This window comes from Sitophilus oryzae, unplaced genomic scaffold (assembly GCF_002938485.1).
Source record: "Sitophilus oryzae breed Bouriz unplaced genomic scaffold, Soryzae_2.0 scaffold_98_pilon_pilon, whole genome shotgun sequence".
Lineage (NCBI taxonomy): Eukaryota > Metazoa > Arthropoda > Insecta > Coleoptera > Curculionidae > Sitophilus > Sitophilus oryzae.
In genome coordinates, this window is record NW_022147627.1 from 45,171 (window position 1) to 61,271 (window position 16,101).

General features: G+C 35.7%; 1 protein-coding gene across 1 annotated transcript; it reads right to left on the reverse strand.

Annotated features, from left to right (window-relative positions):
• Positions 1 to 290: 290 nt before the first annotated feature.
• On the reverse strand, positions 291 to 12,118 carry LOC115891347 (glucose dehydrogenase [FAD, quinone]-like; the record flags this gene model as incomplete). The annotated part of the gene is made up of 4 exons (XM_030911795.1): positions 291 to 528; positions 8,901 to 9,234; positions 9,687 to 9,881; positions 11,943 to 12,118. Coding segments are annotated over 4 exons (915 nt in total), but the record flags the coding sequence as incomplete, so codon positions are not given.
• Between the last annotated feature and the right edge of the window lie 3,983 nt (positions 12,119 to 16,101).

Below are 16,101 nucleotides of genomic sequence, written 5' to 3' on the forward strand. Positions count from 1 at the left end.
TGTCAAGAAGATAATTTAAAATTTTCAACATTTTTTTTCGCAAAAAACCTCATAGGCGTGTTTCTGGGGTCGAAATATACTACCAGTCCTTACACTTATTTCTGAGACACCCGCCTGTATAAAAGCCTTAACCGTGAACCTCCTAAGACTTGGATAAGACAACAATATACAGAGATGCTAATGGATCCAATATTACTACCAATCAGAAAATTCAGAAACGACAGACAGAAATTTTTTACTTTTTTTTTTGATATGTGTCAAACAAAAATGAAATAAAACAATCTTTTTAATAACTTAAATAAACATAATATTTATTTATCACAGTTTTCCGTAATACTTTTTAATGATATCTGAGGCTTTCTCAGCTATCATGACTACAGGTGCTGAAGGATGTCCAGAATTCAACTCGGGCATCGAACTACTGCAAACAACTCTCAATTTGGCAACACCATGAACTTGTAGATTGGTGTTTATCACTGATACTGATGGATCTGATCCCATTCTGGCTGTAGATGCCGGATGATAGATCTACGAGTATATTAATTCTAAATAAGTAATATTGTTACGGATTCCGTGGGTCCACTAATTTAAACTCACGATAAAATACTTAACGAATTTATTTTCTCACTTTATACACAATTACTAACTTATAACACACAACAAACTAACTATTTATAAGATTCCTTCACCAAATTGTCCGATTTTCAATTTCCACGCGGTATATTCAAATTTCAAAAACTGTCTCAGTTGTCGATGGCTCCGGCTTATATACTCTATTGACTGCTTCTCGAAATTTCCCCAATTCTCGGAAAGCGTACTTCTTCATACCAGACAATTCTATTGTCCACAGTTCCCTTACTTCTCGACTTGACTAAAAGATGGCGCCTGAAAAAGTCTTTTAATTTCTGGCGGATACGTTTATGGTTGTGCAGGCAACCAGTAATACATTTTAATTTCTGGCGGATGCGCCATTTTTCTTGACATTGCCCCCTTCTCAAATTTGATCGTCCCGATCAAGGGTTTTCCTGTCTGGTATCTCTTCAATCGATCCAGATGAACTACTTTCATCTTACTTCTAGGGCTGCGTTGAATCCGGTACACAACATCATTTATCCTCTTGATGACTGTATAAGGACCTTCCCATGCTGGAGTAAACTTTGGGACCTCCCTTTCTTGCGCTGTGGGTTATATAACCATACCAGATCGTCCTGTTGAAATCCCGTAGAATTAGCTCTGAGGTCGTAACGAGCTTTCATCCGGTCACTGGCTGGCGTAATCTTACTTCTCACGGCCTTATGAATTCCCAATAACCTTTCCTTCAGTTCATCCGCGTAGTCCTCTACGTTCGTGGGTGCTGTCGTCTGGTGATCCGAACACCAAGTCACAAGGCAACCGTAATTCTCGACCCAAATAAATCTTCGATGGTGAAAGTCCGGTGGTGTTGTGAACTGCACTATATGCCATTAGGAATAGTGGTATATGCTGATCCCAATCTCTTTGATGTTCATCCACCATTTTCGAGAGATGTTCTTCAATGGTCTTATTGAATCTCTCGACCATCCCATCAGACTGCGGATGTAAAGCTGTTGTCCTAGTCTTGTGAATACCAAGCAGATCACACATCTTCTGGAACAGTCTTGACTCGAAGTTTCTTCCTTGGTCAGTGTGAAGCTCTAAAGGCATTCCAAATCTACTGAAGACATTATGGACTAATACTTCAGCTACAGTCGATGCTTCTTGGTTTGGAATGGCAAAAACTTCTGGCCATTTACTGAAATAATCCATGCGCCACTAAAACGTACTTGTTGCCCTTATTGCGTTTCAGGGAATGGGCCTGCAATGTCAACAACGATTCTTTCGAATGGCAGTCCAACGTTATATTGTTTCATTTTTCCCCTAGAGCGAGTGCTTGGTCCTTGGCTGGCTGCACAAGTTTTACATTGTCGACAATTCATTTCTTGACATCTTCGCAATAATCCACCCAGTAAAAACGATCTCTCCAGCTTGCTCAAGGTCTTGTTTACTCCAAGATGGGCTCCAGTTTTACCACCGTGAATTTCTTCCAATACCTGGGTAACTTTCTTTCTTGGTACCAGTAACTGAGTTGTTACTGTCCTGCCATCCGCACTTTCCCACGTGCGCTTTAACAATCCATTCTCAATAACCAGTGAATTCCACTGAGCCCAGAGAGCTTTGAAAACGAGCCCTCTGTTTGCAATATCCTGCCACGGTGGTCTCTCGCCGTTACCTTCCTTGAGCCGTAGTATTGCTCCGATGTCTGGATCTTTCATTTGGTCATTCCTCAATTGTGTCGTCGTCCACTGTTCATCGGTTCCAAGCTTAAAACTCCTTATCATGACAGTAATTTCACGTTGTTCCGTTTTACTGCAGTGCTTACAATCGGTTTGACGGGTCTTCTGGATAAACCGTCTGCGTTACCATGCATCTTTCCAGCACGATGTTGGATGGTAAGTTGATTACTGCTGGAGCTTCTCGAGCCATCGTGCTATTTGACCTTCAGGTTGTTTCATCTCCATAAACCACTTGAGAGAGCCGCATGATCTGTCCTAATTAAAATTCTTGGCCGTACAGATATTTATGAAAATGATCAACTGCTTTTACAATTGCTAGCAGCTCCTTCCGGGTAACGCAGTAATTTCCTTTCTGGTTTAGATAGAACTCGACTGTAATATTCTATCACTCGTTTCTTCGCCATCTTGCACTTGTGATAGCACTGCACCTATGCCGATATTGCTGGCGTCGGTATCAGGATATACCTCCCTTGTTGTTGCGGGTAGGCTAGAATAGGACTTGAACATAAAGCCGCCTTAAGTCTTCCAAAGGCTAACATCACAATCGGTGTTCCATTCGTAGCCGACTTCATCACCTGTAAGTCTATGTAAGGGTGCAGCTATATTGGCAAATCCCTTGACAAATCTTCTGTAATAGGTGCATAAACCCAGAAAACTTCTAAGTTCATGTTTGTCGCGAGTTTAGGCCAATCCTTGATCGCAGCGATTTTCTTCTGGTCGGTGTAATTCCGTCTGCCGAGACTACATGACCCAAGAATTCCACTTGTCGCTGGAATATTCACTTCTTCGGGTTCAAATTACAGGTGAGCATTCCGTATGCGTCCGAAGACTTCTTCTAAATTTCGCAAATGCTCCTCAAAGTTCTTCCCATAACCAATACATCGTCGAGGTAAACCAAACATCGTTTTCCAAGTTAATCCTCTTAACACCACCTCCATGAGGACGTTCGAAAGTGGCTGGAGCATTGCATAATCAAACGGCATGACCTTGAATTGGTATAGTCCGTTTCCTGTAAAAAAAACCGATCTTTTCTTTGTCTTCCTCGTCCAGACCAACTTGCCAGTATCCACTCTTTAAGTCAGAGTGGAGAACCAGCACTACCTGCGAGAGTTGTTAATGTGTCATCTATACGTGGCAGTGGGTAGCTATCTTTCTTAAGTGACGTCATTGAGCTTCCTATAATCCGCACGCAGAATCGTGTACTACCATCTTTCTTCGTTACCAAAACAACAGGAGATGACCATGGACTTGATGATTCTTCGATAACTCCATCTTCTAGCATCTTATCTACCATTGTATCTCCATTTCTTGTTGTTTGGAAAGGGGAGCACCCTTCTAGGACGTTGTCAGATCGGCTGAGCATGACCAGGTATTAATCCGGTGCTTCACAAAATCCGTTCTTCCACTGTTGTTCTTCTCAAAATACTGCCATGCTTTTAGCAGGAACTGCTTGGCCTACTGTTTCTCCTCCAGGTGTTAGGTGATCCCATGGCTGTTCTAGATATTTTAGTGTTTCTTGGGATGCCTTTTGTGTAACAGCTGACGACACTTCATCACATCCAGGTGAGGAAGCACTTCTTACAGGTTCGCAGATGGCTATCTTGTCACCTTTTCGGATCTTGACACAATTCGGGAAAACATTCGCAATTCTGATCGGTATATTCTTGTCGGTGTTCACCAATGATTTTTCCTACTAAGTACCTATCTTGTTTCTTGTCGCTACTTTGTACCAGTCCAACACAGCGCCCAGCTTTGATTTCTCCACTTTACCGAATACGATCTTCTCGGTATTACCAGGTATCACCACAGTTTCCGCTGATCTTACATCCATTCTTCCTGGTCCCTTGTCTGGAGATAACATAAACTCTTCATTTCCGATATTCAGGGATATTTCTCTGGTGATCGAACGAAAATCCATGTTGACGAATCACATCCATGCCCAAGATGAAGTCATCTTCAATATCTGCCACTAAAACGCTATGCTGGAACTTCAAATTTCTAACTTCAGTTCGACGATAGCCTCTCCCCGTACAACGGCCATTTCCCCCGTAACTGTACGTAAACACACTCTTCTTTCCTCAGAGGCATCAGCTTCAATCCTTGCACTGAGTTAGCCCGCACCAACGATACCATAGCGCCAGTGTCCACTGTCATTCAGATTCCTTTCCATTTGACTTTCCGTCGATCACCAAACTGTCAGCGGTTCTTCCCAGACTCCTAATGGAAAAAAATCCTGGGGCTCTGTTCTCCCCAGTCAATACTCGCCCCTTAGTATTGACTGATTTTAGTTTCCTGGTGCCTACGTTCTCTGGATGGTGAACGGGATCGCATTTGAACGCGGCAATCCCGTTTGATGTGGCCATTCCTGCCACATCTAAAGCACCTTATGTCCTGTGATCTTCTATAGCTCTCTGTCTGGGTGTTGTTGCTACTCTTGTTCACTAGTAACTCACATAGTTTACTAAACATCTCCTCCAAACGTATGTGAGAACTTCCGGGCTGTTCCTCAACCGTTACCGATCTTTATCTTCAGTTACAGGGATGGCGCTAAATGCAGCTTCGATTTCCAGCGCCCTGACCAGTGCTTCGCTGCTGGTAGAAAATCGGGATATTTGCAGCGCCCTCTGTAATTCGTTGTCCCTCAGTCCGCTGATAAAGCACTGAGCAGCGAGTTCCTCCCCTAAATCCTTCCGGTGCTTCTGGATATACCAGGTGTACCAGCCGACGTAAGTCTGCTTCAGAATTCCTGCAGACTCTCTCCGGACCTCTGCAGGCGTGTCTTGATCTGGGCCTGGTAAAGTTGGCGTCGATGTTGGTCGCCATATCTTCTGTCCAGTGCAGCGACCAAAGTTTGGTATTCCTGCTGTTGGGCTGCAGAATAGTTTACCAACAGTTCAGAGCAGGGCCACGCAGCGCGATGACGAAGTGCTGCTGCTTTCTCTTGGTCAGTCCATCCGTTGGCAGCGGCGGCTGCTTCAAACTGACGGTGGTACATTGTCCATAATCGTTTGTCCATCGTAGGTCGGGGCCTTAGGTTTTGCAGTTCCCGGAACGCCAGGTGTCCTTACTTGTACCTTGGTCTTCTCTGTCAGGTCCATCTCCAACCTTTCTATCTTCTGCTGAAGGCGCTCCTCCAGATCTTCTACGACTTCTTGGAAATGGTTCTCCTGTCGTTTTCCAGGTCTTCAAAATTCTTCTGTAGTCGAAATTCCTGATTTTCATCAAAGTTTTCTTAAAGACGGTCCTGATCTTCAAATTTTTCTTTCTGACGACGCACTTCTAAATCTTCAACAATTTTCTCCAACCGTTCTTGTCTAATTCCTTGATTTTCTAAAATTTCTGAATACGGTCCTGTTCTTCTTGTCTTTCTTTTTGACGTCGCTCCTCCAAACGAATTTCCAAATTACCCAGTATTTTCTCAAGCCGGTCCTGTTCTTCTTGTTTCTCTTGTTGTCGTTGAACTTTCAAATCTTCGAAAATGTTCTCAAGCCGGTCCTGTTCTTGTTGACGTCGTAGTTTTTCCTCTTCCTTTTCTCTTTCTAATCGGGCTCGCTCTTCTTCTCGTTCTTTACGGAGTCTTTCTTGTTCTTCTGCCTTCTCTCTTCTCATATTCTCCATAAAATCGCTTAATAAAATTTGCTTACTTCCTCCATTTCTTCGCTTGTTCCCTTGTACCAACCATAAAATACTCTAATTCAGTCTAAAATCTTCCAATCCACTTAATTTCTTCTTAAAATCCTCTTGAATCACTTCCGACACCAATTGTTACGGATTCCGTGGGTCCACTAATTTAAACTCACGATAAAATACTTAACGAATTTATTTTCTCACTATATACAATTACAACATAACACAACAAACTAACTATTTATAAGATTCCTTCACCAAATTGTCCGATTTCCAATTTCCCACGCGGTATATTCAAATTTCAAAACTGTCTCAGTTGTCGATGGCTCCGGCTTATATACTCTATTGACTGCTACTCAAGAATTTCCCCAATTCTCGAAAGCGTACTTCTTCATACCAGACAATTCTATTGTCTGATTCCCTTACTTCTCGACTTGACTAAAAGATGGCGCCTGAAAAAGTCTTTTAATTTCTGGCGGATACGTTGCGGTTGTGCAGGCAACCAGTAATACATTTTTAATTTCTGGCGGATGCGCCATTTTTCTTGACAATATGTATTTCAGCGGTATGAAATATGTGTGTAGCATCTTAAGATTCGTAAAAATGTAGCATAATGATGTGAAAACTGCATATTTGTATCTGTACTCGTAAACGAGAAACACCATAAAAACACACAAAAATTGGACACCCTGTACAGGGGTGTCCAATAGCTGTCTTTAATATTTTGGAAATATTAGTGGCCTTATGAGAAGAAGTTGCTTAATGGTGCTGCAAATTTTCCACGTTTATGTAGTAGTACAAGGACTACTTAAAAGATAGAACAACAGTTTCTACTGAACATGTTACTGACATTAATACTGACAAGTTGTTTCTGCAACTAGTGATTTGGAGTGAGAAAGCAATTTGCTAAAATTACTTGGATATTGTACAGGGTGAGTCAAGGATAGAGTAAAGTCAATTATCTCAGTTGTTTCGAGGATTACAAAAAAATGTTAAATATAAAAGTTATAGGGAAGGTTAAGATACACATTTTAAAATTATTATAGAGTATACAGGGTGCTTCAAAAAAGTGTGGCGGATATAAAATATGTTTTTTTTAAATGCAACACCCTCTTTTTTATTTCATTTTCAGGTTCTGCGTAAAATTCCATAACTTTTTTATGTATAATGTTATATACCTAAAATTAATAGTTTTTGTAATATGTAAATTTGTTTAAACAAATGTTAAATTGCAGTGTGGTAAAAAATTGTCAGTGGTACCATTGTTTCTTAAGTTGGAATACTAAAATTTGGTATGAGAGTTTTATAGAGATGAAAAAAAGGATATATGTAAAGATATTTTAGTTAAATGCTACAGGGTGTTCAAAATATATTTATGAATTTCAACTATTTAAAATTAAAAAATCTCAATTTTTTTAAATGGCACACCCTATATATTTTCATTTTTTTTCTGATAGATTTAGCAAAGCTCTTCAATTTTTATTAAGTATGTCATATACCTATTTTTAATAGTTTGCGATTTATTCCAATTTTTTCTATTTTTACCCGTATCTTTAATACAATAATTACGCTCTAACATCATAGTTACCATGACAAAAAATAATAATTATTAAAATAGCTGTCATGTCTGTTAAGCAAGTTAAGAACAAAACGTGAATTTTAATTTATTTGTTGTAATAAATATAAATGGTAGAGGTAGAGATAATAATTACAGATTTTCCCGAAAATGAATTAGTCAATGTGACTAATATACACGAACAAACCAAGATAAACATATTTTTTGGTTCAGTACTATATGTTTTATAGTACTTTGCTAAGTACTATAATAATAGATGTAGATTATCTAGAAAACACTTTCATATTATATTATGTATTTTCAGTAAGTGTATAATGGGACGGTTTCGCGGCAAAAATGTTGGCTTTACGAAATGAAGAAGAAGAAGAAGGGTTTTATATAAGCCGCATCAGCTGCTGGGCCATTTAGCGGCACTTTACGAAATGAATTATAAACCAGAATTGCTAGAGAAAAAAAACTTTACTGCAAGTCGAAGAAAATTCCTATATCAGTAGTCGTCAACAATTAGGTAAGCTAGTATTACTCTAAGCTGTTCGTCCTGGGTATTCGTCCCTACGGAAAATCCAAGGGTCATCTTTCATAATATAGACAAATATAGACGCCAAGAAATTCACGACTACGATTTTAGTTTATTTGAGTAAAGTTAATTAATTTTAGCTAATAATAACAATTGTAACTAATTATTAATCTACTTGTTAAAGATAAGTACTAAATATTATTGTTTTGTCACGGTAACTATGATGTTATAGCGTAATTGTATTAAAAATATGGGTACAAATAGAAAAAATTGGAATAAATCGCAAACTATTAAAAATACGTATATGACATATTTAATAAAAGTTGAAGAGCTTAGAAAGAAGAGTTTTTTTAATTTTAATTAGTTGAAATTCATAAATAAATTTTGAACACCCTGCAGCATTTAACTAAAATATCTTTACATATATCTTTTTTTTGATCTCTATAAAACTCTCATACCAAATTTTGCTATTCCAACTTCAGAAACCATGGTACCACTGACAATTTCTTACCACATTGCAATTTAACATTTGTTTAAACAAATTTAAATATTACAAAAACTATTCATTTTAGGTATATAATATTATATATAAAAAAAGTTATAGAATTTTACGCAGAATTTAAAAATAAAATAAAAAATAGGGTGTTGCATTTAAAAATAACATATGTTATATCCGCCACACTTTTTTGAAGCACCCTGTATACTCTATAATAATTTTAAAATGTGTATCTTAACCTTTCCTATAACTTTTATATTTAATTTTTTTGCAAGCCTCGAAACAAATGAGATAATGGACTTTACTCTATCGTTTGACTCACCCTGTACATGACATATGGTAAACACAACAAATAAACAAATGAACTCTTACCGTATTACTCATATGTCTTATAGCACACTGCCACCAACCCTTACTAAATTTCTTATATGTTTCACAATTTGGATAGTCAAATGCCACCACATGTGCCCCGTGCTTTCTAAATGCTTCGGTATTGTTCAAGTTCACAATAAATTTCACTGCCTGGTACAACTTTTCGATGTCCTCTTCTTCAGCCAAGTAGTTAGGATCGATCAAGGGCACATCCAAGGGACTGTTGGATTGAAGTTTTACCGAACCACGTGATTTCGGATGCATCAACATCGTGAACAGTATCAGGTCACTGGTAGTGTTGATTTTAATAGCAGCCAAGTATTCATCGTTAAGGCTATCGAAAAAAAATATTTATATAGATGAGCGTAGTAACTTAGGGTGGGTAGTTATTTTTTAATAACATATTGGATATTTCTCTAAAATTATAAAACATAAAAATACATTGAAAAAAAAACGGTGTTGAATAGGGCTGGAGAATGACAATCAATGATAACTTTGGCGAAGTCAAGCCCAAGATGTCATTTACTTGGCACGTACACTTCTTTATTTTTTGATGGGCGCTTACTGCCAGTTTTAAGCAGGTGGTATTTTATTTTTATATTGTGTAAAAATAATTTTTTAATGGAGTAGTTTGGAATCGTTCTGTCATTTTTGATTTTCTTTTAATTAATGTTAATTTTTGACAATTTTTAGTAAATGACATCTAGAGCTTGACTTCGCTAAAATTATCATCGATTGTCATTCCCCAGACGTCTTTGACGCCGTTTTTTTTTGGTCATACGGTACCTGCGGTACATTGAAGCCCTGTCTGTTAGATTTTGCGGAACTGTCACAAGATATTCTATATCCGGTCGTTGTTTAGTATCTTTGTCGATATTTGTAAAAGCAATACTTTCGAATAATGAAATTAATGGTCGCTGATTTCTTCTATACCTCATTAAAAGTTCTCGTAAAGTGTCATTGTAAAAAGTACCGTTGATCCTAAAAATAGAAAACATATAGAAAGCTGAGTATTTTTCAAATGAATCAGAAAAAATATGAAAAATAATAGTTATTTTTCAGCTGGATGCTGCTAACTCTGCCACCAATCACTCTTTTTTTTTATCCAAGCCACCTAATGATTTTTTTCTTGTATTGTCAAAACTTTAATTTAGGCCACTTGGGTTTATATCAATTTGGGAAAAAATAATGTAAAATATAATTTAATAGACCAAAATTCGATATAGGCCCAAGGGATCAGTTACTTGCATGACGTGGACCTAGATATGTTTTTTTATATATCACTAGCGTGTTCCCGCGACTTCGTTTGCGTTGAATTAATCATCTGTAATGGTGATAACAAAGCAAAGCAAGAATTTCCATTAACATACAAACTGGATAAAATTTTCTCACATTTATGTCAGCATGAGAAAAAACAATATGGCGATATTATTTTATAACTTGGTAATATTTGAGGGGTAGTTTCATCTTGTTGGAATTGGCTGGCGAAAAATCCGTTTCCGTCAAAAATAAGCTTTTTACGTCAAGTAGTTTAAGCAGAATCGTGGTTAATCAATTGCCCAAGTTTTTGGAACACAATGTATGATTTTTTAAAAATTTTAAGATATGTAAAAAACAAAATAAATTATGCGTGTCCAAGCGTTTTCCCGAAATAGTAACCGTTTTTTAAATAACAAATATTGTAATATTTGAACCCCTCTTTATCGAACCTCTACACCCCACAGTCAATCCGTTTGCCAAAAATCAGCTTTAAACGTCAAGCAGTTTAAGCAGAATCGTGATTACTCAATGGTCATATTTTATGAAACACCCTGTATAAATTTTTAAAAAATCTTAAAATATGTAAAATAACAAAATAAAATATACGTGTTTAAGAGTTTTTCCGAAAAACTCACCGGTTTTCAAAATAAAAAATATTCTAATATTTGAGGGATGGTTTCACCCCCTTGGAATTTGAGTTTCGAAAAATCCCTTCTTATCGAACCTCTACACCTTAAAGTCAACCCGTTTTCCAAAAATTAGCTTTTTACGTCAAGCGCTTTAAGCAGGATCGTGATTAATCAATGGCCAGATTTTTCGAAACACACTGTATACATTTTTGAAAAATCTTAAAATATGTAAAAAAACAAAATAAAATATACGTGTTTAAGCGTTTTTTCGGAAACTTAACCGTTTTTTAAATAAAAAATATTGTAATATTTGAGGGGTGGTTTCACCCCCTTAGAATTCGAGTTTCGAAAAGTCTCTTCTTATCGAACCTCTACACTTTAAAGTCAATCCGTTTTCCAAAAATGAGCTTTTTACGTCAAGCGCTTTAAGCAGGATCGTGATTAATCAATAACCAGATTTTTCGAAACACCCTGTATACATTTTTAAAAAATCTTAAAATATGTAAAAAACAAAATAAAATATACGTGTTTAACCGTTTTTCCGAAACTTGGCCGTTTTTTAAATAAAAAATATTGTAATATTTCAGGGGTGGTTTCACCCATGTTTCACCCCCTTGGAACTGCAATTTCCAAAAATCCCTTCTTATCGAACCTCTACACACTAGAATCAACCTGTATGCCAAAACTGAGCTTCTTACGTTGAGTGGTTTGAGCAGGATCGTGATTAATCAGTGGTCAGTCACTTAATGATTTTATATATTAGTATAGATTATTAAACAATTAAAATATAACCATGAGGCCCAAGAAATCAGACGCAGATAACTGAACGTTGAATTCGTCGCGATCATCGCCGGGTGAGTGGAATTATATTGTAAACTGTTTGACGAATATAGAGCCTAGTTGACAGTGTATTTGATCTAAGTACACTTTGACCGTGTCAACCAGGCTTTAAAGAGTAAGCAAAAGAGTCACAGAGGCAGTCAGATAATTAATGGGTTAGTCAGATAGTCAGCTGATCAGATCGTGCTATTCAAATATAGTTGGTTTAAAGATAGTTTAAGTCAGACGTATGACGGATGCATATAAAATCACAGTAAATTTAGTGGAACAAGTCAGGTTAAGACTTTTTAAAACTGATTTGCTAAGATCTTACCTGATTACCAAGCCGATAAACATGACATGGTCTTGCAAATACTCTCCCACAGGCAGGTTTTTAACCAACGGTACGTTTACCTCCCTCAAATGCTTTTCCGGGCCGATTCCGGAGAGCAGAAGCACTTGAGCCGAATTAACTCCGCCGGCTGGAAATAGGAAAAAGGATGAAGGGGGCTATACGAAACGTTCGATACTGCTAACTAGATTTTTAACATTTGCATGTTCGAGGAAATGAACGAAAATATCGTGGATTTAAGTAATTCCATTAGGTTTTATTGAGTTTAATCTTCGATATGTACTTTTTATAGGTATTCTCTAGTAATAGGGTTTGTTAGAATCAGTAGGATTTATCTAGTTAAGAACGTAAAAACGGACACCTTAAAATTTTGATGTTATTTAAAGTTGTGTATATTGTGTTCTAGTGGACCGATTTTGATGATTTTTTAAGAAATTTGTAGCTAAATTATTTGACTTTCTAATGTCTCTTTCTAAATTAAAAATGAAAGTTGCCATTTGTCAATTATATGAGGGAAAACAAAATGTTGATATTTTGGAAAAGTTTGAAGCGTCCTGTGGAGTAGGTTAATAAAGCAAAGAATTTAAAAATCATTTTATCATCTACGTGTATACTTTCTCGATAGTTTATTTTTTGATTGATTGATTACCTGATTATGATTTTTGGAGATATTCACTTTTAAAGGAGACACTAATATTTTTTTTCGTATTTTTTACTTTAAAACCATGCCGTTGGTTTTGGTGTTAGTCAACAGACCTATAATAGTTATTTACAGTACAAGTGCGTTTATGAACATGATTACAATAACGAGTGTGAACAATTAGAACGAGGTCGTAGACCGAGTCGTTCTAATCACACCAGTGTTGTAATCATGTTTAAACGCACGTGTCATGTAGAACGTTTTATCTACAACCGAAAAATAAGAAAATGCTGTTTAAATTTTTGTTTATTAGTCGCCCACCTTTAACACCTTTGACTATGACATTTGTCACATTTTAATTATAATTGTGGGGAATTGTTTTATTAGCTTTTTTCGTTTTCCTGTTATTACCGATTCTGAACCGTCCTAGAACTGTGATGCGTATGCGCAGAAGGAAATATGAAGACATTATTTCATTTGCGCATGCGCTGCAGAGTTCTAGGACGGTTCAGAATCGGTAATAAGAATAAAACGAAAAAAGCTATTATTGTTGCGCATCAAGAATCGCTGAGGAAGCATGCCAGTCCGAGTGCGAGCCAAACCGATCAACAGCCCAATATATTTCAGTTATACCTTCACTATTATCATCGTCATCATCATCAGCAGCAGGAATTGTTTTGAAAAAGTGTAAAAAATGTGTTATTAATATTTATAATAATTAGTAGTAGGAATTTGTATCAAAAATTAATATATTTAGATCAGTGGCGGATACAGAGAGGTGGCCCATGGGTCAAGGCCCCCCCTAAAATCTATAAATTGGGTTAAATATTAGGCTTTTGGTTTAAAAATTGCGCACTAAAAAGCATATTTTTTATTACTTTTTATTTGGCCCCCCCTAAAACAACAACCGAAAAAAGAAAATGTTACTATTTAAAATTTTTCATTATTATAAAAACTAGTTGTGTTATAGATTCATAACACCACTAGTAACTAGTGGTGTTATGTTATGATTCATAACACAACTGTTGTATTATGAATCTCATAACGTAACTGAAATACTAAAAAATAGTGATGTAAAATGTTATAACTAAACGGTTGTAGATAACAGTTATTTACAGTACAAGTGTGTTTATGAACATGATTACAACGACGGGTGTGAACGATTAGAACGACGAGGTCACAGACCGAGTCGTTCTAATCATACGAGTGTTGTAATCATGTTTAAACGCACGTGTCATGTAAAACGTTTTATCTACAACCGAAAAATAAGAAAATGCTGTTTTAATTTTCGTTTATTAGTCGCCCACCTTTAACTATGACATTTGTCACATCTTTTTTCTGAAAAGTCAGTTTGCCCTGTCAAGTAAACGCGAGCACTTTTTGCCTAGAAAAATCATTTTAAAAATTACGATGAGCGATTCCGAAAGTCTCCCTTCAGATGTAGAAGCGGCCGCAGTACGTGCCACGGAATCATCATTGCCGGAAAAGTTAATATATTTAGATGTTCGTAGTTGTTTTTCATTATTATAAAAACTAGCTAGTGTTATAGATTCGTAACACCACTAGTTGTGTTATGAACATTGCCTGGAAACTTATGTATAGTCATATTTTGATAAAATAATTTAGTACACACTAAAAACACGGTATGTCGCTAGTGGTAGGAACAATAATTTTTAGAGGTTACTAGTTTATTTGGTTGCCTGTGATATGCATATACAGGGTGTTTCCTAATTAATCTAAAAAATAAAAAATCGTTAGAAAACGAATTCAGGCGGGCTCTTAATAAGTATATTTATTTTTTTCTCGACAACCAAACCAAACCAAAAACGCAAAAAATCAATTTTGTTGAAAAAGGATGGCCAGTCAAGAAAAAATATATTTTCTTTAAAAAAGCAGTGGTGTATCATTTATGTTAAGCAAAAAAATCGATTTTTTTAATTTTTAACACCCTGAAGATCAGAAAGGAAGTACTTTAGACCCAATGGTTATATAAAAATTGTTTTAAGAACACATGAGGAATCACACCATAATTTTTTTAGACTAATTCGAAAATACCCTGTATATTGTCAACTTGACAATGACTGTTGATAAATCAAAAAATACCTTTTCAGTGAAAAAAGACTGATTTTCGCAGGAAAAATTTTGATTTTTATTGAATTTGGGCCTGCGTTTGCAAATGCTGGCTTGTTTTTTGATTTTCTATCTATCTAAATTTTAAATACATAGTCAGAAATAGTTTTATTATTTATTAACTGTAAAAATGTTGTTTTCTTGTTGTGTTGCATCTTGCAAAGAAACTAACAAAACTGCAAAACTGTACGTCTTTCCAAAAGACGATAAGGTATGTATCTTAGATAAAAGAAAAATATATGGTATGTATTCGTTGTTTGATTTTTTTTCGTTCGCTTTAAAATCTATAAATCTCGGTCTATTCATTAGACAGCCAGTCGACTTACGATCATTTACATGAAACTCTGTAAAATAAATAAAAAAATAAATTGTAAAATATATATATTCTTATGTTTTATTAAAGTTACTCTGATATACTAATATATCAGTGTAACTTTAAAAATAAATTCTTTGAATTCAAATATAAACATAAAAAACATTTACAGCAGAAAAGGCGAAGGCGCTGGGTTAAATGTAGTCTCCACTAAAAACACGGAGGGGCGCTTTGACCCAAAATTTTACTATTAAGTTTCATATCTATCTTAATAGTAGATTATTTTCTTTTATCTATGGTTATGAATCTCATAACGTAACTGAAATACTAAAAAAATAGTGATGTAAAAACGTTATAACTAAACGGTTGTAGATAAAATAGTAAATAGTATTTATGATTTATGTAATGTCACTATCTTTGAAAAATCATATTATTATTGTCTGTTAGGCAGTTACTCTAGCGGATATGGTTTTAAGTCCAAAAGTTAATCTCTACCATGATCAATTAAAGCAGCAATAGCCGATACTTCAGAACTTAAAACCATATCTACTAAAGTAAACGTTAGTAAATAATAATAATATGATTTTTCAATGACAGTGACATTACAAAAGAAATAAACACTATTTTATAAGCGTGTTGATGACAACCCAAAAGCAATGCTAAAATTGCTGTAAAGCGTTACTGTCTTATTCAAAAACGAATATCTCCAATAAAAATAAAGCTATTGAGATGAATCCAAAAACAAACTCTCGGGAAAAGACGTACTTAGATAACTAAATTATTTTTAAATTCCTTGCTTTGTTAACATATTCCACAGGGCGTTTCAAACTTTCACCAAAATATCAACATTTTGTTTCACCTCGTATAATTGACAGATGGAAACTCGCATTTTTAATTCAAAAAGTCAAATAATTTAGCTACAAAGTACTTAAAAACTCATAAAAATCGGCCCATTAGAACAAAATATATTAAACTTTAAGATACATTAAAATTTAGGGCTGCCCGTTTTTCATGCCGGTGAGTGTATAATGAACTAAGATTTAAGATTAATAAACCTT